This window comes from Schistocerca gregaria, chromosome 1 (assembly GCF_023897955.1).
Source record: "Schistocerca gregaria isolate iqSchGreg1 chromosome 1, iqSchGreg1.2, whole genome shotgun sequence".
Lineage (NCBI taxonomy): Eukaryota > Metazoa > Arthropoda > Insecta > Orthoptera > Acrididae > Schistocerca > Schistocerca gregaria.
Window position 1 is genome coordinate 791388132 of NC_064920.1, and position 24100 is coordinate 791412231.

At 43.7% G+C, this 24100-nt stretch overlaps 1 protein-coding gene across 1 annotated transcript in view; it reads right to left on the reverse strand.

Moving 5' to 3' along the window:
* Positions 1-15414, reverse strand: part of LOC126273928 (keratinocyte proline-rich protein-like) — a 37027-nt gene extending 21613 nt beyond the window's left edge. Inside the window, exon 1 of the mRNA XM_049977070.1 lies at positions 15215-15414. Coding sequence (XP_049833027.1) covers positions 15215-15414 — 200 coding nt within the window. The remainder of the gene's footprint in view (positions 1-15214) is intronic.
* Between the last annotated feature and the right edge of the window lie 8686 nt (positions 15415-24100).

A 24100-nucleotide genomic window follows, 5' to 3' on the forward strand; every position in this document is an offset into this window, starting at 1 on the left:
TAACAATACTTTAAACAGTGAAACAAAGAAATCACATGTAAAGCCCACGTAGGCGAAAAATTTCAAAAATCGAAAAATTCTGACAATTAGTCCGTTGCGCCACAGTCCTGAGGGAGAAGGGAACCGTATTCATCACATTAATATAGTATAATAGCCGTAACAAATTTCTGTTTCATTACAAGTTTAACTTTAAAATACAATATTTCCTAAAAGCTACAAAAACAAACATATGACACTACAAGTGGCGGGATGTTAGATTCGTCAAAAGAAACTGTCATTCCTTCTTCATCGCCATTTTCAGTTCTTTATTAAAAAGGTGCTTCAGTTTGTTTTCTCCGGCCAACTGAAAAAGTTAGCCGGCCGCGGTGGCCTCGCGGTTAAGGCGCTCATTCCAGAACCGCCCGACTGCTACGGTCGCAGGTTCGAATCCTGCCTCGGGCATGGATGTGTGTGATGTCCTTAGGTTAGTTAGGTTTAAGTAGTTCTAAGTTCTAGAGGACTGATGACCACAGATGTTTAGTCCCATAGTGCTCAGAGCCATTTGAACCATTTTTGATCTGAAAAGTTAACACTCCGAACACCTTCATTGTCAATCCAAATAATCTTCCATCGATGCCTTTCATAAAAGCTACAACTTCGAGCTCTTGCTGATTCCAGAAAACACGACAAAATTTTCTTGTCTGTTTGAAAGCTCTTATATTGAAGTCTTTTCTGCATTTGTCTCTGGAGGCATGTGTTAGGAACATTGAAGTGCATAATGGCTTCGCTGAATCGCATTTCCTTTTTCACAACAGCTGTCGCTGCCTCTTCCATGTATTCTGCAGACTAACGTTGACGAATAGTTTTGCGTTCGTATTTTTTAACCATCTACGAAAAATAATGAATTGTCGCTAGCAACAACATGAAAAACTTGAAAATATAGTAACATAGCTTATATGCAGGTGTGTGATGGTAGTTCGAGGAACAAAGTGGCGAGTTTCAATTGATGTGCTGAACCCCCTCGCCCCCCCCCCCCCCTCCACCCAGCTCACCAGATCTGATCCAGATCGAGCACATTGGGAATGTGATTGAACGTGGCGTCAGAACTCATCGATCCCTCTCCGGAATTTGTGGAAATTTGGTGACTTGTGTGTGCAGATGTGATGCCAACTCCCAACTCCCAAGTGACGACATGTCGCCGCTGTTACACATGCCAAAGTCGACATACCAGCTATTAGGGAGGTGGTCATATTGTTCTGGCTGGTGTAAAAGCTGTTATCCGATTAATTTTGTGTGGATGCGAGAACCCCGTCAGGCGATGAGGGGCCACGGGATGTCTACCGGCCGGCGTGTCCTGCAGACGCGGGATGTTATCAGCACACCGCTCTCCTGGCCGTTTGGAAAACTCTCCAGACCGTGGAGCCGCTACTGTCAAGTAGCTCCTCTGTTGACATTACAAGCTTGAGCACATCCAGTATCAGTCCTCCGCACGACAGACTTCTAGGCTCACCTCTCAGCCCCCATCTCGTGGTCGTGCGGTAACGTTCTGGCTTCCCACGCCCGGGTTCCCGTGTTCGATCCCCGGCGGGGTCAGGGATTTTCTCTCCCTCGTGATGGCTGGGTTTTGTGTGATGTCCTTAGGTTAGTTAGGTCTAAGTAGTTTTAAGTTCTAGGGCACTGATGACCATAGATGTTAAGTCCCATAGTGCTCAGAACCATTTGAACCATCACCTGTCAGCTACGGAGGCAAACACTTTCTGTGTGTGTGTGTCCTATCGAAAAAATATATGTTCAAATGTGTTTCAACCTCATGGGACTTAAGTGCTAACGTCATCAGTCCCTAAGCTTGTTGTTGGTGTTGTGGTCTTCAGTGCTGAGACTGGTTTGATGCAGCTCTTCATGCTACTCTATCCTGCGCAAGCCTCTTCATCTCCCAGTACCTACTGCAACCTACATCCTTCTGAATCTGCTTAGTGTATTCATCTCTTGGTCTCCCTCTACGATTTTTACCCTCCATGCTGTCCTCCAAAACGAAATTGGTGATCCCTTGATGCCTCAGAACATGTCCTACCAGCCGATCCCTTCTTCTAGTCAAGTTGTGCCACAAACTCCTCTTCTCCCCGATTCTGTTCAATATCTCCTCATTAGTTATGTGATCTACCCATCTAATCTTCAGCATTGTTTTGTAACACCACATTTCGAAAGATTCTATTATCGTCTTGTCTAAACTATTTATCGTCCATGTTTCACTTCCATACACGGCTACGCGGTGGTCTCGCGGTTCTAGGCGCGCAGTCCGGAACCGTGCGAATGCTACGGTCGCAGGTTCGAATCCTGCCTCGGGCATGGATGTGTGTGATGTCTTTAGGTTAGTTAGGTTTAAGTAGTTCTACGTTCTAGGGGACTGAAGACCACAGCAGTTAAGTGCCATAGTGCTCAGAGCCATTTGAACCATACACGGCTACACTCCACACAAATATTTTCAGAAACGGCTTCCTGACACTTAAATCTATACTCGATTTTAACAAATTTCTCTTCTTCAGAAACGCTTTCCTTGCCATTGCCAGTCTACATTATATATCCTCTTTACTTCGACCATCATCAGTTATTTTGCTCCCCAAACAGCAAAACTCCTTTGCTACTCTAAGTGTCTCATTTCCTAATGTAATTCCCTCAGCATCACCCGACTTAATTCGACTACATTCCATTATCCTCGTTTTGCTTTTGTTGATGTTCATCTTATACCCAGCTTTCAAGACATTGTCCATTCCTTTCAACTGCTCTTCCAAGTCCTTTGCTGTCTCTGACTGAATTACAATGTCATCGGCGAACCTCAAAGTTTTTATTTATTCTCCATGGATTTTAATACCTACTCCGAACTTTTCTTTCGTTTCCTTTGCTGCTTCTCAATCTACAGATTGAATAGCATCGGGGAGAGGCTACAACCTTGTCTCACTCCTTTCCCAACCACTGCTTCCCTTTCATGTCCTTCGACTCTTATAACTGCCATCTGCTTTCTGTACAAATTGTAAATAGCCTTTCGCTCCCTAAATTTTACCCCTGCCACATTCAGAATTTGAAAGAGAGTATTCCAGTCAACATTGTCAAAAGCTTTCTCTAAATCTACAAATGGTAGAAATATGGGTTTGCCTTTCCTTAATTTTTCTTCTAAGATAAGTCGTAGGGTCAGTATTGCCTCACGTGTTCCAACATTTCTATGCAATCCAAACTGATCATCCACTAACCTATATAACACACACACCATGCCCGAGGGAGGATTCGAACCTCCGCCGGGAGCAGCCGCAAAGCCTACCGAAAAGATATGTGTTACAATAACTTACGGCATAATTCGAGTAATCGAGGTGGAAGGACAAGGAGAACTAACTTTCAGTTATGTGCGACGTGGCGCAAATCCTACAGGTAAGCACGTTTGGGCAGCGATCGTATTGACTGCAGATATGTGTCAGTCTTAACGGCATCGGAACAAAATATCAACGAAGTCGGACTGTAATTTATGTGGACAGTCAGTGTTAAAGCAGAGGGTGAAATTTATCCTGTTGTACCTATTTTCCATTTACACTTTGGCAAAAGCTGTGCAGTGGAAAGGAGGATGTGCAAATGTGTGTGTGTGTGTGTGTGTGTGTGTGTGTTTGTGTGTGTGTCCACGGTCGGATTTGATGAGAAACGTATCCTGGGGAGGTCCCGAACGACAGCGCCCGTATTGTGACGCCGTGAGGCGTGGCGCGCCTTGTGTGCGTGTGCGTGTGTGCGTGTGTGTGCGTACACGCAATGAATCGCGGCGGCCACTCGAGCGGGACACGCGCGCGCACGCACGCTGGCTTCTCTCACCTTTTTAATTGGGCTTTTGTGCGTGCGCGGCGACAAGCGTTATCGATAGCGCTGTGTGCGGGGAGGAGGGGGGGAGGAGTGAGGGGGAGGGTCACGGGAGGCGGGGTGGGGGGCGAGGGGCGGCGGTCGCACGCGACCGGGAGGTGCGCAGCCGGCCGGAACGGCGGGCAGTCCCCGGGCCTCGACGTACTCTTAACCAGCGGACACGCCTCACCAAATCCGCCCAAGTCTGTGCGGATCCCGTCAGCCGAACCGCGGGAAGTCTTTCTGCTCCTCCAGCGGCAACGGTTACTGATGCAAATGTAGCGCGCGAAATTTGTGCGAGGCCTTGACATGAGTATTCTCATGTGCGCAGCACGATATACCACAAAACAAGCATACATCAATTATCTGTTATTTTTTGGCAGTCTTAAGCGTACTGTAATTTAACACTGTCACACCAAACGCTTTCTCTCCATCGTCAATGGATGTTCTGTGAATATTCCCCACATAGAACCTTCCTACATTTTGGTTACGAACAATTTTTGCTTACGAACGTGGTGTACAATTTGCTTACGGTGTTTAATCTTCAGATTTACGTATTTTGAAATCGGTAACTCTTTTCCTAGTTCTAGCAGAGACAGTAGTCCACTAAACATGCTTTCTCTCTTACCGTTCACACTTTTTCAGTGTTTCCTTCATTCGATTTCTTTACACGTTATTTCCATCTTGCGAAATATAGTACACGTATTCTTCACAGGAACTATGCTGTGGTTTCCCTTGTTTCGCAACCAGTTCTGTGTTTATATGTGTATATTCGCGTGTATGTCTGTGTGTGTGTGTGTGTGTGTGTGTGTGTGTGTGTGTGTGTGAGAGAGAGAGAGAGAGAGAGAGAGAGAGAGAGTGAGAGAGTGAGAGAGTGAGTGTGTGTGTGTGTGTAATGAGCATTGATTCACCCTTACACACACACACACACACACACACACACACACACACACACACACACACACACACAAATGCAAAATTGTACTCAATAACACAACATTTTGGGTTTGGCAGTACCAACGATACCTGTCGGTTGGATGTTTACTTTTAAGTTTGCTCCATAAATCGTTCGGAAGGTTTTTGATATTTAATCCACTGACTAATGTGACGGTTAATCATATCTAACAAGGGAACCTCCCCATCGCACCCTCCTCAGATTTAGTTATATGTTGGCACAGTGGATAGGCCTTGAAAAACTGAACACACATCAATCGAGAAAACAGGAAGAAGTTGTGTGGAACTATGAAAAAAAATAAGCAAAAGATACAAAATAAGTAGTCCATGCGCAAGATAAGTAACATAACAGGAAGCTGTGATCTCAGGAGCGCCGTGGTCCCGTGGTTAGCGTGAGCAAGTGCGGTACGAGAGGTCCTTGGTTCAAGTCTTCTCTCGAGTGAAAAGTTTAAATTTTTTATTTTCAGACAATTATCAAAGTTCAGACACTCACATATAATCAACTTCGCTCTCCAAAATTCCAGGACGTGTTCAGATTTGCTTGGACGTATGCAGGATTTGACGGTCTGCGCACGGAAAAAATTTGAAAACATTAAAAACATATGTTTTGACAGACACAGGGAAAACTGTGCGACTGTGAAACTGTTGCATAAATTTGTTGCAGTTTATGTGACAAACTCTTATGTTTTCATCACTTTTTTGGGAGTGACTATGAAATCCACAAGAAAACCTAAATCGGGCAAGGTAGAAGAATCTGTTTACGCATTCGCCAAGTGTACAACTTAGGTAGGTCGTCAACATATTCCTGTCATGTGACGCACATGTCGTCACCAGTGTTGTATAGAATATATCAGACGTGTTTTCCCGTGGAGGAATCGGTTGACCTATGACCTTTCGATCAAATGTTTTCGGTTCACATTGGAGAGGCACATCCTTTCGTCTACTAATCTCACGGTTTTGCGGTGCGGTCGCAAAACACACACACTAAACTTATTACAGTGAACGGAGACGTCAGTGAACGAACGGGCGGATCCTAACTTTGCGAAAATAAAGAAAGAAAAATTTTTCACTCAAGGGAAGACTTGAACCAAACACCTCTCGTTCCGCAGTTGCTGACGCTGTCCACTTGTCCACGGTGCTCCTGCGCTCACAATCAGCAGTGATGTTGCTTATCTTGCGCATGGACTACTCAGTTTGTATATTTTGCTTATTTTTTTCATAGTTCCACACAACTTCTTCATGTTTTCTCGATTGATCTGTCTTCATATTTCAAGGCCTATCCACTGGGCCAACTTATAACTATATCTGAGGGGGGTGCGATGGGGAAGTTCCCTTGTAAGTGATAACTTTTGTTTGGCTTACAAGTACATCAATAGAACCGAATGTTTCTAAAACCAGCTCTCAACGAGAATTCTGAAGCCCCTCTCTGGCTTCTCCAAGTGCTTCCTGAAAATTCAAGTGATCTGCCTTCAGAATTACCTTCTATGTTTGGAAAGATGACCGTACATTTTGAGGGTCAATGAAATTCCAACGAAAAAATTATATTGTTTACAAAAGATAAATATGGAGTATTTATAATAGTAGCAGTCGTTTCTGCACTTACCATGAATATCCGAGAACTTTACAAGATAGTCACTTTGATAAATATCAGACGAGGCACTTAAAACTATTGTGTAGCAGAGTAATTAATTTTTTCTATTTTGCTCTTGTCAGTAGTCATAGCACATCTACACAAGAAAGCATTTCTTTCACTTCTGAAGTCTGTCAATTTCATTCAGTAGTATCCCATGCTTATGATTTACATGCTCTGATCATCGATGGCACAACCTTTCATTCGTCTGTGTATTTGTTTTAGTCATAACAGGAAGCTCAATTTAGATGTGACTGGTTATTACTGTCAAAATAGAGCTTATTCTCCCTAGCTTTACTCCTGCGCAAATTTGTTCTGTGCAAGCGACAACAGCATTAATATCCAGTACTCTAAGATTAGCTTCAAAGATTACACATACAGTTTTTTTTATATGCTGCCTGTTGACGTTAAATACCTTCCTTTTATTTGTCCGTTGGTATATTTGTTTTGACCATAATAAGAAACTGAATTGTTTCGTTACTGCCAAAACAGTCTTTATCCTAGCTAGCTTCAGTCCTGTATAAGTGTGTTTTGTGCGAGCTTCAGCAGTATTAATATGCAGAACTCTAATGGTAACTTGAGCAGTTTTTGTAAGGCGTAGTTGTTAATACTGAACAGCTTCCTAATTGAAATCGTTAAGCAATTAATAGATATAAACATGTCTTAGGAGGAAAATAAATTAACCAAAATTTAGTGATATTATTACTCAGAGCAAATATTCATACAAAATTAGCAACTGTTAGAAAGTGATTTACCTGTCTTTCATTTTTAGTATCCTTGCTAGGCAGCGTAATTTATTTAACAGTTATATCTGAGGTTATTAACTATGAATAGGCCCCAGACACGCAGCACGAAAGTTGGGAAAAGTACTATGCAGCTACATTTAGAAAAGATGTGTAATGCACCCGGCGACCGCGTGTCGAGTCCGCAGTAGCCACGGTGTGAATGTGGAAGACAAAGGGAGCTGTTGTGTTTGAAACGGCGTAATGACACGCCCGCCACTGGAGACGTAAACAACAGTGAATTAATTGCTTCGTTCTTTGAGACGTATTTCACGCTGTCATTTAGAAAGAGAAAAGAATCCCCGAAAGAAAAGAGCATTGTGTTCCGCAATACTTCATGGCCAATTCCGGACTTAATGGGTTAAAATAACCGCTGTAACGGCAAACAATGAGGAGTAATCGTATCTGCGGATTATCTTTCTTGGCATTCAAGTCGGAGGCGAGACTCGCCAGTGAAAAAGAGCGGAGCTCAGCCATCCCGTCCCGTGCCGGCTGCTCGGCCGCTTTCAGGACGAGCTGGCAGCCGCCGCCTCCTAAAAGCTCTCCCCTCCCCCTACCCCTCCCCCACCCCCCTCCCCCACCACCCCCATACAGCACGTCCCATAGCCGTGCCTCTGTAATTCGCCACATTGTTTCGCGCAGCAGACAACATCTCGCTACCAGACTGCCTCCGCATCGGTAGCCCATTATGTGCTGTTAACGGAAGAACTATAATGTGCAGAATGTAGCCAGTAAATACATGTACCGAACCTATTCGACAGTACACAAAAAGTTCAAGTATGCTTTTTAGACGTACACATAGAGAATAATCTGGAGGGAAGGTAGTACCGAGGCTAACCCAACGTCTTGTTCCGAGAAATTCGTATACTTTGAGTGTAAAGGCCGTTCCTGAAACGACAATGTCACGAAGAATATTGTGTGCCCGTGGGCTACAGTCGACTGCGCAGTGTGTGTGTGTTGTTCACATCTGAATATTCCGCACTACGTCCCAGAGCAATTCATCAGGACAAAAGACGATCGAAATGTCGTTCGGAAACTGAAACAGAGGAGCAGACGGTAACAGCTGATGATACGGAATGTTTACTGAAACAAGTGTGGCATTGTGAAAAATGGCATAATGGCTCGAAACCAGTCATGGAAATGAAATAATGCTTGCCTTTAAAAATATTTGTGGCTAGTTAGGAACTCCTTCAACAATCATTAATTGGTATATACTTAAATTTGAATTCCGATAGTCATTCTATTATTTAGTACTTCATATTTTCTTTCTTTGGGAGATAAAAACTTACAAAAACGACAGTTGGTAAACGATCATGTTATTAGCTAGCTCGATGAGAAAAAAACATAGAGTGCTGTGAGTAGATTGTCAAAATATCTTCTCTCTTCTCACGGCAATACAATCCTATTCGGCTTTTAGACTCATCGACAAGTTTCCTCCATACTATCCTCTCCAGCGTGGTTCTCCGCCATTCTCAGACTCTGAGAGATCTTATATCTTCTCCCACATCATCTATTCACCTTTTTCGTGGTCTTCGTCTCTGTCTTCTTCTGGTTGGCCTTCATTCAAAAATCTTTTTTGTTGTTCTTCCAGTATCCATACTGAGGACACGTCCAAGTCAGGCTGTTCTACTTTTTATAATCTTACGATGCCAGCCCCTTGTACGAGGCGGTCCAGCTCAGTATTCGTCCTAGATCTCCATAAACAATTAATATCCTGAACTGCTCCATAGGTCTTGCGCAGCACTCTACGTTCAAATATCTTGAGCTGCTGCTCATCAACAAAGGTTAGCGCCCATGTTTCGCATCCCTGCTTCTCAACTGGTCTGATCATACCCTTATATAGTTGCAGCTTGAGCTGCCTATTTAATAACCTGAAGGTGAACAATTTGTTAAACGTATGGAAGCATCTATTACAACTTGGGATGCGCAGTTTTATTTCAGTTGACATGGAATTTGTAGTGTTAATATTAGAGCCCAAATGGTCACAGTTCTACACATGTTCAAAATTGAAACCGTATGCTGATAGTCTATCCAAGTTATTATTTTCCTTTCTGGTGAAATTCATGTACTTAAAACTAGGATTCATTTATATAATGGCCTCTAAGTTCTATGGCTTCTTTCATCTCCCATATTGTCCTCTCTAGTGATGCTCTTCTTCTAGTAATAATTGCTACATCGTCAGCATATGCGCATATCTCAGTCGACTTTGTGCCTATGTAAGCTTCCGCATTGCTACTTCAAGAGTCAGATTGAAAAGCATTGTGCAGAGTGTGTCCCCTTGTATGACTCCTTTGCTAATGCTAAATCAATTACTCAGTTCCCCATCCTTTTGCACTGCAGCCTTGGAACCAGCCAATGTTGCTTGAAAAGTGAGACATACTCTGATGGTATAACAAGCAGCTGCAAATCATTCAGCATTTGTGCTCCATCGAGACTGTCAAAGGCCTGCTTGAAGTCTACGTAGAGGCTATGAAGCTCAATGTTATATACCTTATCATGAACTTTACTTGCCACAACACAAATATCTGGTCTGTAGTTGACCTTCTAGGCCGAAATCCACACTGGTACTCCCCCAGAATCTCTTCTGCATACGGTGCTAACCTGTTGTAGATAATGCTAGAGAAGTTCTTATAGGTTACTTTCGGCAGGGTAATTTGAACAGCAGGTCTTGCCTCCTCTTTAGTGTATATATATAGTATACGTAAAACGTGAGTTACTGTTAACAAATGGGTTCTTTCTGCATCATCTGATTTAGAAACCAAAATACTTAAATTTCTTCAGTTCTCTTTGTTTCGCACGTCAGGTGCCGAAACCATTAATGTACGCTGCTAGTGAGATGCCGTAAAAGCAGGTAACCAGTTAGAATTTCAACACTGGAAGAAATTCTCATTACCAGTATTTGACCAGCAAGACAAGTAGCGATGGTGATGAAAATTCATGATCATATATAAAGTCGTGGATTAATACGCACCCTCTCTGCAGGGTCTTAGGGTGTGACGCCATGTGGCACTGTAGATTACATTTCATCCGTTGATGACATCGATAAATCCTGTGAGCCATTGGAGTTGTTTGGGAAGTCTGTGAAGCAGCACTGTTTTTCACTCTCTCTTTTTCTCACTTGCCGTACTCACAAATAACACGGAAAAAAGAAACAACGCTATATTGCACAAGCACCCACACTTAACGCCTTATAACGGGATACTCATGGTAAACCACCGCCTAGGACACAATTGTGAATGTTAGTAACACTTCCTACAAGGATGTGGGATTGACGTTTTTTATAACAGTGTAGCTGTACCAAACGTAGACCTAACTAAGTACAAAATGGAAGTGTTTTCAAAACATTAGAGTCTTTGTATTGTGTTTATTCCGGAAAAATAAACTCAATTATGATGTTGTTCTGTTTATTGATCCTTTTTCCAGGTTACCGTCAAGTCGCTGTTACCGATGGACATGAAGAGAAATCTTTGGTTGAGAAGAGAGAGACAGACAGGGTTGTACACTATCGGCGATATTATTCAAAATGGTTCAAATGGCTCTAAGCACTATGGGACTTAACATCTGAGGTCATCAATCCCCTAGGCTTAGAACTACTTAGACTTAACTAACCTAAGGACATCACACACATCCATGCCCGACACAGGATTCGAACTTGCGACAGTAGCAGCAGCGCGGTCCCGGACTGAAGTGCCTAGAACAGCTCGGTTCACATCGGCCGGTTGTGATATTATTCAATCGGTACATTGAGTAAGCAAAGAAAGAAATCAAGAAGACACTTGGAGAGGAAATTATAGTTTAGGGGGAAGAAACAGAAACTTTGAGAGTTGCCGAAAATATTGTAATTCTGTAAGGGACGCAAAAGACTTGGAAGAGCAGTTGAGTGAAAGTGGATAATCGTTTTGAAAAGGCGTCAGAGGAATGTCAACAAAAGTTGTAATGCGGCTGTATGAGGAGAATTGTCGATACCTCCTGTATGTTTAGCACATAGAGCTTGCTTGGTTCCTGGGTACATATGTTGAGGAGTTCTCTTTGGGCTGTCAGGGTTAGTGTTGTTTCGGGTAGATGATGTCAGAGTGGTAGCTGTCTTGCATCTGCTTCGGCACGTTTGTTGGAAGTGACACGATACTCACTCACGACCTAGAACTACCTCAGATAATAATTTCCGACACTGGTTCCAAATCTCAAAGTACTCAGCTTAGAATCCTCTGTGATTCCCGTAATTTTTACACTAAAGATTTGGAGCGCTGTGTACACTGTTTCCAGTTGAAGTTCAGATGTGGTGGTAAATAGCAGTTGTCGACTTCTAAGTTTCTTATTTCTACATATGTATACATATACATTGATCACAGGCCTACAGACCACGCGCTGCTTCCACAAATTGCCTATATTCCTTTTTGTTTTCTGCTCAGTTCCCACAGGTGTCTTCAGTCCCCAGGTCTGCCAAATCCTTCTCCAGGGCGTGTATCCAGCACTGTCTTGGCCATCCTATGGCGAGTCTGGTGTCTGGTCTCCCCTCAAGAGCTTTCTTTAGCCGTCTTTGTTCTGGCATGCGGGCCACATGGCTCGACCAAAGCATTGTTTTGCTGTAGGCTTGTTTCCTGTTGCATCAAGAGGTAGATTTCCTCATTCTACCTCCTTCTCCATTCTCCTTTATCTACGATCGGTCCCCTTGACTTCCTCACTACTATTATTTCAGGTATTAACGGTTTTTCATTTTCTCGTTTAGTCATTGTCCAAGTTTCTGAACCGTATATGACTGCTGGGTATGTCACAGTGTTATATCTTAGTAGTCACTAAAAATGATTTAGAGCTGTACGTCTCCCCGAAGGAAAACATGCATTTCCTCCCACTACTGTTCTTTCCCTGGTGTCCATTTCTACGCTGTTGTTGCTCGTAAATCAAGATTGTTAGTATTTGTAGAACTCTATTGAACCTCATGCCATCTACCTCACGAAATTCTTGCTGCTCTTGTCTTCTTCCTACCCGCATGTCCTGCGTTTTTTCTTGATTCACCTTTAACCCAATATTCTGTGCCTAGTTGTCCATTTTCTTCCAAGTCGCGGCTTTATTCACTTTGCATTATTATATCACCTGCAAATGCGAGACATTTCAAATTGCTATCCATCTGTACTCCAGCCAACTCCTGTTGCCTTTATTCCCATATTGCTTTCTTTAAGATGACATTGAATAGAACACATGAGACAGCATCCCGCTGTCTGAGACCTGTCTCAATCTAGAACGTTTCTGACGTGACCCCTCGGAAACGTACTGCTGCAGTCTTTGATCCATTTATGCAAGTTTGCCCCATTCTCACTACCTTCTCATGGATTCTGAAGTCAGATACGACACTGTACAGGCTGATTCTGTAGATGCTGTAATATGCACGTTGAACAGACTGTAGATATCTTTATCAAATTACCAGTGTTTTTCAAATAGTTGTCTTAGGGTTTAAATGTGATCTAGTGTCGTTGTACAGTATCTTGTATGTTACATTCAACAAGCTAATGCCTCTGTTGTTATAACATTTTATTTTGGTTTCGTTCTCCTATATCGGGCACACACTGAGGTGAAAAAGGACATGGAATACCCCCTAATATCGGGTCAGACCTCCTTTTGCCCTGAGTAGTGCAGCAGTTCGACGTGAGACGTACTCAACAAGTCGGTGGAAGTCTCCTGCAGAAATATTGAGCCATACTGCCTCTATAGACGTCTTGCGGAAGGGTTTCCAGTGCAAGATTTTGTGCACGACTTGGCCTCTCGATTAGAAGAAGATGCGGTTCATGTCGGGCGATTTGGGTGGCCAAATTATTTGCTCGAATTGTTCAGAATATTCTTCAAACCAGTCACGAATAATTGTAGCCCGGTGACACGGGGCATTGTCATCCATGTGAATTCGATCGGTGTTTGGGTACATGAAGTCCATGAATTGCTGCAAATGGAGTCCAAAGTAGCCGAACACAACCATTTCCAGTCAATGATAGGTTCCTATTGGCCATTATGGAGCCACCAATAGGTTGCGAAGTGCGTCGTCGACAACTTGGGTCCATGACTTCGTGGATTTTGTGCTGCACTCGAACCCTAAAATCAGTTCTCACGAAGTAAAATTGGGACTCATCAGATAAGGCAACAATTTTCCAGTCGCCTAGGGTTCAACCGATGTCGTCACGAACCCAGGAGAGGCGCTACAGGCACTGTAGCGCAGTAAGCAAAGTCACACTCGTCGATCGCCTGCTGCCATAGCCCATTAACGCCAAATTTCGCCGAACTGTCCTAGCGTAGACGTTCGTCGTAAGTCTCACATTGATTTCTCCTGTTATTTCACGTAGTGTTGATTGTCTGTTAGGACTGACAACTTAACGCAAAAGCCGCTGCTCTCGATCGTTAAGTGAAGGCAGTCAGCCAATCCGTTATATGTCGTGAGAAGTAATGTCTGAAATTAGGTATTCTCGGCACACTGTTGACAATGTTGATCTCGGAATGTCAAATTTCCTAACGATTTACGAAGTGAAATGTTCCATACGTCTAGCTCCAACTACCATTCAGCGTACAGAGTGCTAATTCTCGTCGTGCGTGTATAATCACATCGGAAATTGTTTCATATCAATCACCTGAGTACAAATGACAGCTCCGCCATGGACCGCTGTTTTATACCTCGTGATACTACCGTCATCTGTATATATGCATGTCTCTATCCCATGACTTTTGCCACCTCGTTGTATGATGGCCAATTTCCATTCACCTGGCAATGTCTCATTCCTCCACATCAACTAATCTGTCCGCCCCCCGGTAGCTGAGAGGTGCCGGCACGGTAGCTCAGCGTGTTCGTAAGAGGGTTGGCTGCCCTCTGTAATAAGAAAAACTGAGTCAATGGGTCCACGATGAACTTAAAAAAATGGCTCTGAGCACTATGGGACTTAACATATATGGTCATCAGTCCCCTAGAACTTAGAACTACTTAAACCTACCTAACCTAGGGACGTCACACAACACCCAGTCATCACGAGGCAGAGAAAATCCCTGACCCCGCCGGGAATCGAACCCGGTAACCCGGGCGTGGGAAGCGAAAACGCTACCGCACGACTACGAGTTGCGGACACGATGAACTTAAACAAATACAACGACCCATAACGAACAAAATGAGATTTTTTAAAAAAAAGTGGTCAGCACGACAGACTGTCAGTCCTAAGGTCCCGGATTCGATTCCCGGTTGGGTCGGAGATTTTCTTCGCTCAGGGACTGGGTGTTGTGTTTTCCTAATAACCATCATTACATCCCCATCCAGCCGCAAGTAGCCGAAGTGGCGCCTAATCGAAAGACTTGCACCTGGCGAACGGTCTACCCGACAGGAGGCCCTCGTCACACGACGGCCATCTAATCTAGTGTCTAAGATAGAAAATTGAAAAAAATATATTAAACTATTAAAAAATGAATATGTCGTAATATTCAGAGTCAGTCAGACGAAACACGTTACCTGTATGTAGAGTTGTCAGGCCAGAGATTACACTTTTGCACGCATGGTAATGGTTCGTCCTCGCAGGCGGCTGAGACACAACGGCAGCTGATTCTCAGAGTGGTGATTTAGTGGGAGGCGCTCCCCCTTTTAAATATGAAAGAACGCCTGCTGGTCGTAGGGCTGGACCGGAGAGGGGCCGTAATTTTAATAACGTGTTGCAGTGTCTGGCAGCGGGCGCGCCTGAATGCACCTTGAGGACCCGGGTATTGATTGCAGGCGTCAGTCTTCTCGAGGGGAGTGGCTGCGGGGGCGGGCGCGGGGGCGGCGGGCAAGGCGGAGGAGGCGGCGGCGGCCGCGTAATCCGGGCCAATTGTCACTTGGCCCGGCGCCGGGCCGCACTTAAGGCAAGGGGTAATGAATAGCGAGCTGATTGACGCAATTCTCGGCCGGGAGGAGCCGCGGCGCGAGGTAATGGCCGCGGGCAATTAGGCCCCCAAGGCGAGCGGCCGGCCAAACCGAGGCGCGGCTCCCTAATTGGCCCACATCGGCAATCGATTGGGGGCCGCCGCCGCCGCCGCCGCCGCCGCCTCGCTCTTCCGGTGCGACAAGAATGCAGCCGCAGGAGCACCGGCGGCTCCGGAGAACGCGAGGCCCGCACTTCTGCTGCTCAGTTTCCCCGGCCGCCTGCAGCGATCTTTATCGTATCGGCGAGGCAGTTTGTCACACTGCTTCTGGTGAGTCATTATAGGTGGTGTGCGCCCACTTCTGGTGTGAAGCGCCCACAATAGTGGATAGTGTCGTCCGTTTTGCGGTTACACTAAAAGTGGCATGATCAACGTGTAACGTAGTAAAGATTTTCGTATCGTCATCTGTACAGCTGAAAAATGTGATGTATCTTAACGGCAAATATCCTTTGATTTTAATTTTCATTATCTTGAGATTACATTAGCCTCACAAACAGTTCTCTGTGGTTATTTTATGTAATGTATTACAGGTGGTAGAGCACTTGCCCGCGAAAGGCAAAGGTCCCGAGTCTCGGTCCGGCACACAGTTTTAATCTGCCAGGAAGTTTCATGTTTTACATATGTTTATCAGAATTTTATGTTACATATTATCAGTTAGTTTACGAAATAGTTCGAAGTACAGTATAATTTTAAGCTGCTCTTGATTTTTGGAAATAGTCGATGCCATCTGATGCAGGTTGATTCAACTGCCCCCACCAATGGGTTTTATGCATCCTACAGTAGCATCAGAAATCGCACGGTATATTATCATATTCTCTCGCTCACAACATGCAAACTAACAGTCCTACACAACAAATGAACTTGACCTTCTGGTAGGAAATTAAATGTTGCTACATTTTGTACTGAGATTCGTTCGCGCTGGAGGCTACGATTTTCGAGTTATTAAAGAAAAAACCGTTTGAAGGCCACTTTTGTATGTTTGTCTTCGCCTCCAGCGATAACATATACCAGTACAAAATTTAACTAGATTAAATTTCCTACAAAAAGGTCCTGAACTTTTTTTCTGTAGGGCTAATAGTTTGCCCTTACGAATGAGATAATATGAAAATCTCACACGTCTTTTTCGAAGATGTTGCAGATTGCTTAAAATCCATATGTAGTGCCGGCTGAATCATCCTGTACATACACACATCGTATTCTCTTCAGTTCCAGAATAAAGTCTATTATTATTAACATAGAACTAAGAGCCAAACAAGTCAAAAACACACGTAGAAAATGTAGTAAGTATAATTCCGTCGTGTTCGTTACTGTACATGGTGACAATGTGGGATACACGTTGATAAAGTCACAAAGGTGATGTCTACGAAGATTGTGATAATTTACTGAGCTCAATACGGTTTCAGTCTTGAGCTTAAGTCGTTCGATGAACGGTCTGCCAAACGCTTAAGCATGAATTTCTGTACAACGAAGGGAGCACAGTAAGTGTACCTAGGCAGACAAAAAATACTATTTTGAGCACAGTAAGTGTACCTAGGCAGACAAAAAATACTATTTTCTAACATTAGCACATAAAAAAGTCACAGGATTTATATTGTCGGATTGCAGTAAAACCACAACATTAAGAGTCCACGTAGCATAGCCGGAACACCAAACATCTAAATATCACATACGATATCAACGAAAATATTTGCACTTCACAATGAGAATTAATTCTTGAAACGCGTCATGGTATGTATTAGGGAAAAGGTTACTCATGTAGTGTAATGGGAAAGGAATGCTTTCTCTAAAAATTTCGTAGGGGCAAAATATTTTTTTGTTTTTTGTTTGTTCAGTTTCCCACAACATCTCTCCTCCATTGCTTTCACGAGCGGCTTGATATCAAGTGATGAAGCGTAACAAGCGATCGTTTATTCCGCAGTTGTATGTGGTTTCAGTCGTTAAACTACAAGGGATGTAATCTAGAAACTGAGTTTCGTTATCGAAAGAAGCTTGCATGGTATGCTGAAAATAAAGTTTAGGTGACATTTCCTTCTGAAAAAGGTGACACAAAAAACTGCAAGCTAAAATAACAGAGACAAGTAATGATGAGAAGTGATACAAACGGAAGAAGCTTAAGGACAACTTTTTTTCTAATGCTAAGAAAGAAGTGTGCAGGGGAAAAACGACACAATAATAAAAAAAAAAAGGAAAGGGAACTTTACCTAAGTGCACTGCCCAAAGGAAGTCTATGACATGACGGTCAACGTTTCAAGTACCAGCCTTTACTAGAGTCCTCTGTCAGGTGAGAATAATATTTTGTATTCCTTAGTTTGAAGTTCGATTTTTTTAACGTTTCTAAGAGTTGTAATCCGTCATGAAGAACACCAGAAAGGTTTTATTGGGACTTTCATGCATGAAGAATCTGTGACGTAACGTTAGTTCCGACTGTCATGCCATCTGTCACGGCTGGAGAAGCAACGAGCAGTGAGTGACACAGTGGACAAGGCACGGCAGCTGATTCGCGCTTCGACAAGTGGAGCGTTCCCGGCTGCGGCGGCGACCAAGCGTCGAGTGCCATTAGCGTGTGGGGAGCGCCGGGCTGCGGCCCATACGGGCCTCCGGTTTTAATTCCTGCCGCCCTCCTGAGAGCCCTTTGGCAAGGGTGCCGGCCAGCGGCGAAAACGAGTCGCAGAGGCCGCCCTCACTGTTTGTTCCTTCTGAGCGAACTCTTCCGCGCGAGCTTCCGCAGAGAGAAGCCGGGAACGCCTTTGTTTTGTAGAACTTAATAAACGTTTCCTTCCGTTTTTTCCCCTTAGGAACATTTGTATTCATCCCAATAAAAACTAAACTCCGGTCGAAACAGGCCATGAAGGCCCAACGGTACCGACCGGCCGCCATGTCATCCTCAGACCACAGGCGCCATTGAATGTGCTTGCCAACAGCGCTCGGCAGATCGGATGGTCACGCATCCAAGTGATAGCCCAGCCCGACAACGCTTAACTTCGGTAATCCGCCGGGAACCTGTGTTACCACTGCGGCAAGTCTGTTATTCATCCCAATGAATGACTGAATTTTAAGTTTAACGACACGATACCGGTCATTATATCGATACTTTAATCATCCACCGACAAATTAACTGTAATTTACGTCATGTGTACCAGAGATAATAGCGAAAGCTGACAGAAGTGAAATGAGACTATAATAGAAGCAAAAACGTTCCAGTGAACAAAGATGGGCCGATTAGCCGTTTGTAAAATAATTTCGGATGTATAGCTACAATCCGCCACTGACTTGAGTATCGAATACGTTGATGAGCCGAAAAATTATGACCACTGGCCAATGTGAAATTGAATACGCACTGGTGGCGCTGCGAACACGTTACGCGATAAGAGAAGTATACAGGGTGGTCCATTGATTGTGACCGGGCCAAATATCTCAGTAAATAAGCATCAAACGAAAAAACTGCAAAGAACGAAACTTGTCTAGCTTGAAGAGGGAAACCAGATGGCGCTGAGGTTGGCCCGCTAGATGGAGCTGCCATAAGTCAAACGGATATCAGCTGCGTTTTTTTTAAATAGTCACAAACATATGACTCACAATTTTAGACGAACAGTTGGTAACAGGTAGGTTTTTTAAATTTAAAATACAGAACTTAGGTACGTTTGAATATTTTATTTCCGTTGTTCCAATGTGATACATGTACCTGTATGAACTTATCATTTCTGAGACGCATGCTGTTGCAGCGTGATTATTTGTATATAACACATTAATGCAATAAATGCTCAAAATGATGTCCGTCAACCTCAATGCATTTCGCAATACGTGTAACGACATTCCTCTCAACAGCGAGTAGTTCGCGTTCCGTAATGTTTGCACATGCATTTACAATGCGCTGAAGCATGTTGTCAGGCGTTGTCGGTGGATCACGATATCAAATATCCTTCAATTTTCCCCACAGAAAGAAATCCGGGGACGTCAGATCCGGTGAACGTGCGGGCCAATCCACCTGTCATGAAATATGTTATTCACTACTGCCTCAACCGCACGCGAGCTATGTGCTGGACATCCAACATGTTGGAAGTATATCGCCATTCTGTCATGTAGTGAAACATCTTGTAGTAACATCAGTAGAACATTACGTAAGAAATCAGCATACATTGCACCATTTAGATTGCCATCGATAAAATGGGAGCCAATTATCCTTCCCGCTATAATGCCGCACCATACATTAACCCGCAAAGGTCGCTGATGTTCCACTTGTCGCAGCCATCGTGGATTTTCCGTTGGCCTACAGTGCATATTATGCCGGTTTACGTTACCGCTGTTGGTGAATGACGCTTCGTCGCTAAATAGAACGCGTGCAAACAATCTGTCATCGTCCCGTAATTTCTCTTGTGCCCAGTGGCAGAACTGTACACGACGTTCAAAGTCGTCGCTATGCAATTCCTGGTGCATAGAAATATGGTACGGGTGCAATCGATATTGATGTAGCATTCTCAACCCCGACGTATTGAGATTCCAGATTCTCGCGCAATTTGTCTGCTACTAATGTGCGGATTAGCCTCGACAGCAGCTAAAACACCTACTTGGGCATCATAATTTGTTGCAGGTCGTGGTTGACGTTTCACATGTGGCTGAACACTTGCTGTTTCCTAAAATAATGTAACTCTCCGGCGAACGCTCCGGATACTTGGTTGATGTCGTCCAGGATACCGAGTAGCATACATTGCACACGCCCGTTGGACATTTTGTTCACAATAGCCATATATCAACACAATATCGACCTTTTCCGCAATTGGTCAACGGTCCATTTTAACACGGGTAATTATACCGTCCGCAACGGCGGAATGTTACGTGATTCCACGTACTTATACATTTGTGATTATTACAGCGCCATCTATCACAAAGCGGAAAACGTGGTCCGACTAAAACATTAATATTTCTTTACGTACTACACGAATATTTAATAAAAAAATGGGGGTTCCTATTTAAAAAACGCAGTTAATATCCGTTTGACCTATGGCAGTGCCATCTAGCGGGCCAACCACAGCGCCATCTGATTTCCCTCTTCAAGCTACACAAGTTTCGTTCTTTGTAGTTTTTCGTTTGACGCTTATTTCGTGAGATATTTGGCCCGTTCACGATCAATGGGCCACCCTGTATACTCGGAGATAAATGGGGAATCATTTTAGTGGTGGATCGGGCCTAAAATACGGAAATTCATTGACATAAGTGACTTAATGTAAACTGAAGGTGATGCAGATACAAAGGAAAGGAAAGGAACTGGTGATATCAGCTTCATCGCAACTTAATGCGGAGTCAGCAGCAACGAGTGAAAATGTGTGCCGGGTAGGGACTCGAAACCGGGATGTGTTCTTTACCAGGCAGTACCGGATACAGTGTTAAACGCAAATGCGCGGACTACCTGGGCACACTCGTCGGCCGACTGTTACTGCCAATATTCATCGGCAGTCCTCTACGCTCGCTACTTTTAGATTCCCGCTTGTGGTCGAAGATAAATGAGCATTTGCGCTCAATTCTGTGGATTTGTAGCCCATCGAGGCGTTATCTATTATATGAATGCGTGGTGTCGTTCTCTCGGACGTGACAAATGGCAAATTGCTATAGACCAACGCCTGAGAGTGAGCATTTCGGAAATGGCGAAGCTGATAGGCAGTTTGCGTGCTACTGTCGTGAGCATCTACGGAAACTGGCTTAAGGACGGTGAAGGCAAGAGTTAGCCACAAGCTGTTGGTTTACCACACCACGCTTTGCTCGTCTGTAAGGCAGGACAGGTGGCAGTCTGTAACACATCTGACGACACAGTACATTGTCGGTGCCGGCACGAGTTTTTCGGAGCACACCATTCAGCACACATTCTTAGACAAGGGGTTCAGCAGCAGACGACGCCCGTGTGTTCTGCCGAAAGAGATGGCGTAGTGGTTAGCAGAATGGACTAGCATTCGGAAGGACAAAGGTTCAAATCCGGGTCCAGCCGTCCTAACTTAGATGTCCCGTGATTTCCCTAAATCGCTTCAGCCAAATGCTGGGATGGTTCCTTTGAAGGGGAACTGCCGATTTCCTCACCCACCCTTCCTTAATCCGAGTTTGTGCTCCGTCTCCGACGAATTCATTGTCAACGAGACGTTAAACACTAAACTCTTCCTCCTCCTTGTGTGTTCCCCGACGTCTGTTACGTTAGCAGTAGGAATGGGCTTTGCAGATTGGAGCTTGTCGCCTGCTTGGATGAGTCACTTTTCTCACTGCTCCACATTATCGACCTATCCAGATACACCATCATCTAGGCGAATGACTGCTACACGCTAGCACACCAACACAATCACAGACCAGTTTTCGTTGTGGTCTTTAATCCGAAGACTTGTCTGATGCAGCTCTCCATGCCATTCTTTTTCTGGTATTTCTTGCACTTGCAGCAGTTAATTTATGAGCTAATCTTGTCTGATAGAGGTATATAATATTTCCCATTTGCGGAAGGTGTATCCTATATTTTTCTCCATGCTTGGAAATATTTTTCTGTATCGATTTTCTCCTATCAGCCCATGTCTGTATTCTGGTGATGTGAGTTAGCACGGTTTCCGCTAAAAACATTTGTGTCTATCTGCTGTAGTGTTATTCTGTGGTTAGCGATTACATAATCAATAACGGATTTAGTTCCTCTTGCACACCAGGTACATTTACTAATTTCTTACGTTCAAAAGAAGGTGTTGGTTATCGGGTTATCGTCAAGGAGCTAAAAACGGAGAAGTCTGTAATCTTTAGAGCATCTTTATTCCTTGAATTAGTGTTTCGGCGATTCTAGCATTCAGACCTCCGACTATAAAAATATCGTCTCGTGTATCGTGCTGAATGAAGACTTGTAACTGTTAATGGAAGACATCCGTTTCTTCAACTCTACCCTCTTCTGGAACATAAATGCCTTTCAGACACAGATGTCATTCATCAATCTTAAAACGAGCTAGTATCATACTCTCTTTAATATACTTGTAAATAGTCTATTTCATTCTCCCATTTCTGATCAATTATCAAAGCTACGTCTGCAGTTGCTCCTTTGCCTTCCTCCACTCCGCCAACCATCACTGTGTAAGAGATGATATTCTTGGTATCTATAAATTTACTTTCTGTTTCTGTTACGGCAAAATTTACTTTTAAATATAGAAGGTGCCTCTAAACTTTGGAAACTGGACTGAACAAAAGGCAACTTGTTTGGTAACTGAGTTCATGCCTGTTATTGTCCAGAGAGAGAGAGAGAGAGAGAGAGAGAGAGAGAGAGAGAGAGAGAGACGTCACGTAACGTCGAACACACTAAGCGATAAACGATGTAATTTTCTCCAGCCATTTGAACCCTAACAGATTCAATCTTCCCTTCGTCTACTCTACCACTGAATTCAAACTTTTATCCTTTGTTATCGTAGGACGGACAATACCGAGTAAGTGCGACAACTGGAACAATATTAGCTGCTGTCGCTGGTGTTAATTGTGATGTAATTGAGAAACAACACGACAATATTGTCGACATCATTCGCAGTAGTGGGTAGGCAGATGTGCTGCCCGAATTTAGTCGCAAAAATTAACTGAGGATCAGAATGAAACACAGGTGGAAACTATTTAACATTTATTTCACGAGTGTGAACGACATCCATTTTTTGGGCAAACAACATCGTCGCCTATGATTCGGGGTGTTACTTGATGAACAGGAGTAATGTCGGCAACGATTAAGGTCACACTCAATATTTTCACGTACATTATAAGACGTGTGACAAAGCGAGGTGATTCAGTGAGAAGACTCTAGACATTCTGGAGAGCAGTGATTTAAATTCTGGTCTGGTCCTCGACATCTAGGCTTCCTGTGATTCCCTTACATTGCTTGTTGCAAGTTCCAAGTAGCTTTCTTCTCCAGCCCAAGCCTCTGTTGACATAATCTTCGTTCCTCCCAACCACGAATTTGTTAAAATGTTTATACTGACAGCTTGCAGTGCATCGTCCCAGCATGCATTGGGAATAAGAGAGGTTACGAGGAGGAGAAACGAAGTCTATTTTTAGCGTTCCGTGCCTCAGCCGGTAAAAATGGAACCCTTACAGAATCGCTTTCTTACCCGTCTGTATGGTCAGTTTGTCCATCTGTGCGTCCGACTGTTAAAAACCCTTTTTCTCAGGAATGGGAAGACATATCAAGTTGTTGCGGGTGTGTTAAATGTAAACTTCTAAGCTAATGCAACCAAAAGGTACGGCCGTATGTGTCACATTTTTTGATCCTCGCAAACTCACTCGTAAGAACTTATAGGGTACTTCCATCGATGTGCAATGATTAAATTTGGCAAGAACTACGGTTTCAGAGTACAAGTAAATTAAAGCTCCAAAATTATTAATTTACAATTACATCACACGAAAAAATATTTCTGTTGTCATTTGTGATTCGGCGTCAAACTTCAAATTAAAATAATCAGTAGTACCGCATTCAGGCTTGCTGGATCGCAATGGTAAAAGCAAAAAATCGGGCAAGGAATGATTTTATCGCTCATTTGACGTGTTTCCGAATTCATCTACCATCAGATATCCAGGAGCGATTATTGCACGTGCATATGGCTTTTCAAGTTGTATGTGAAACAAACATCAGCAGACTAGTAATCACTCCTGGATATCTGATGATGGATAAATTCCGAAATGCGTCATATGAGCAAAAAAAAGTCATTTTTTCCTGATCAATGTCGCTAATGGGCAAAAATGGTCGAAATTCTTGCTTCCCGGAATGTATGAACTGTCTATTTACATATTTAAGTTTGTACGGAACATTTTTAAGCCCTCTGGAAGATTTAATATGATCGGTCATGATTTTCTCTCGTCTACCGAGCACGTAGCCATCACACGCAGCGTGTTCAGCCATTTGTTGGATATATTCCCGTATCCATCGACCTCCATAGTTTTTACCTCTCTAGCTTCCTGATATACCATGAAAGTTATTCCCTGA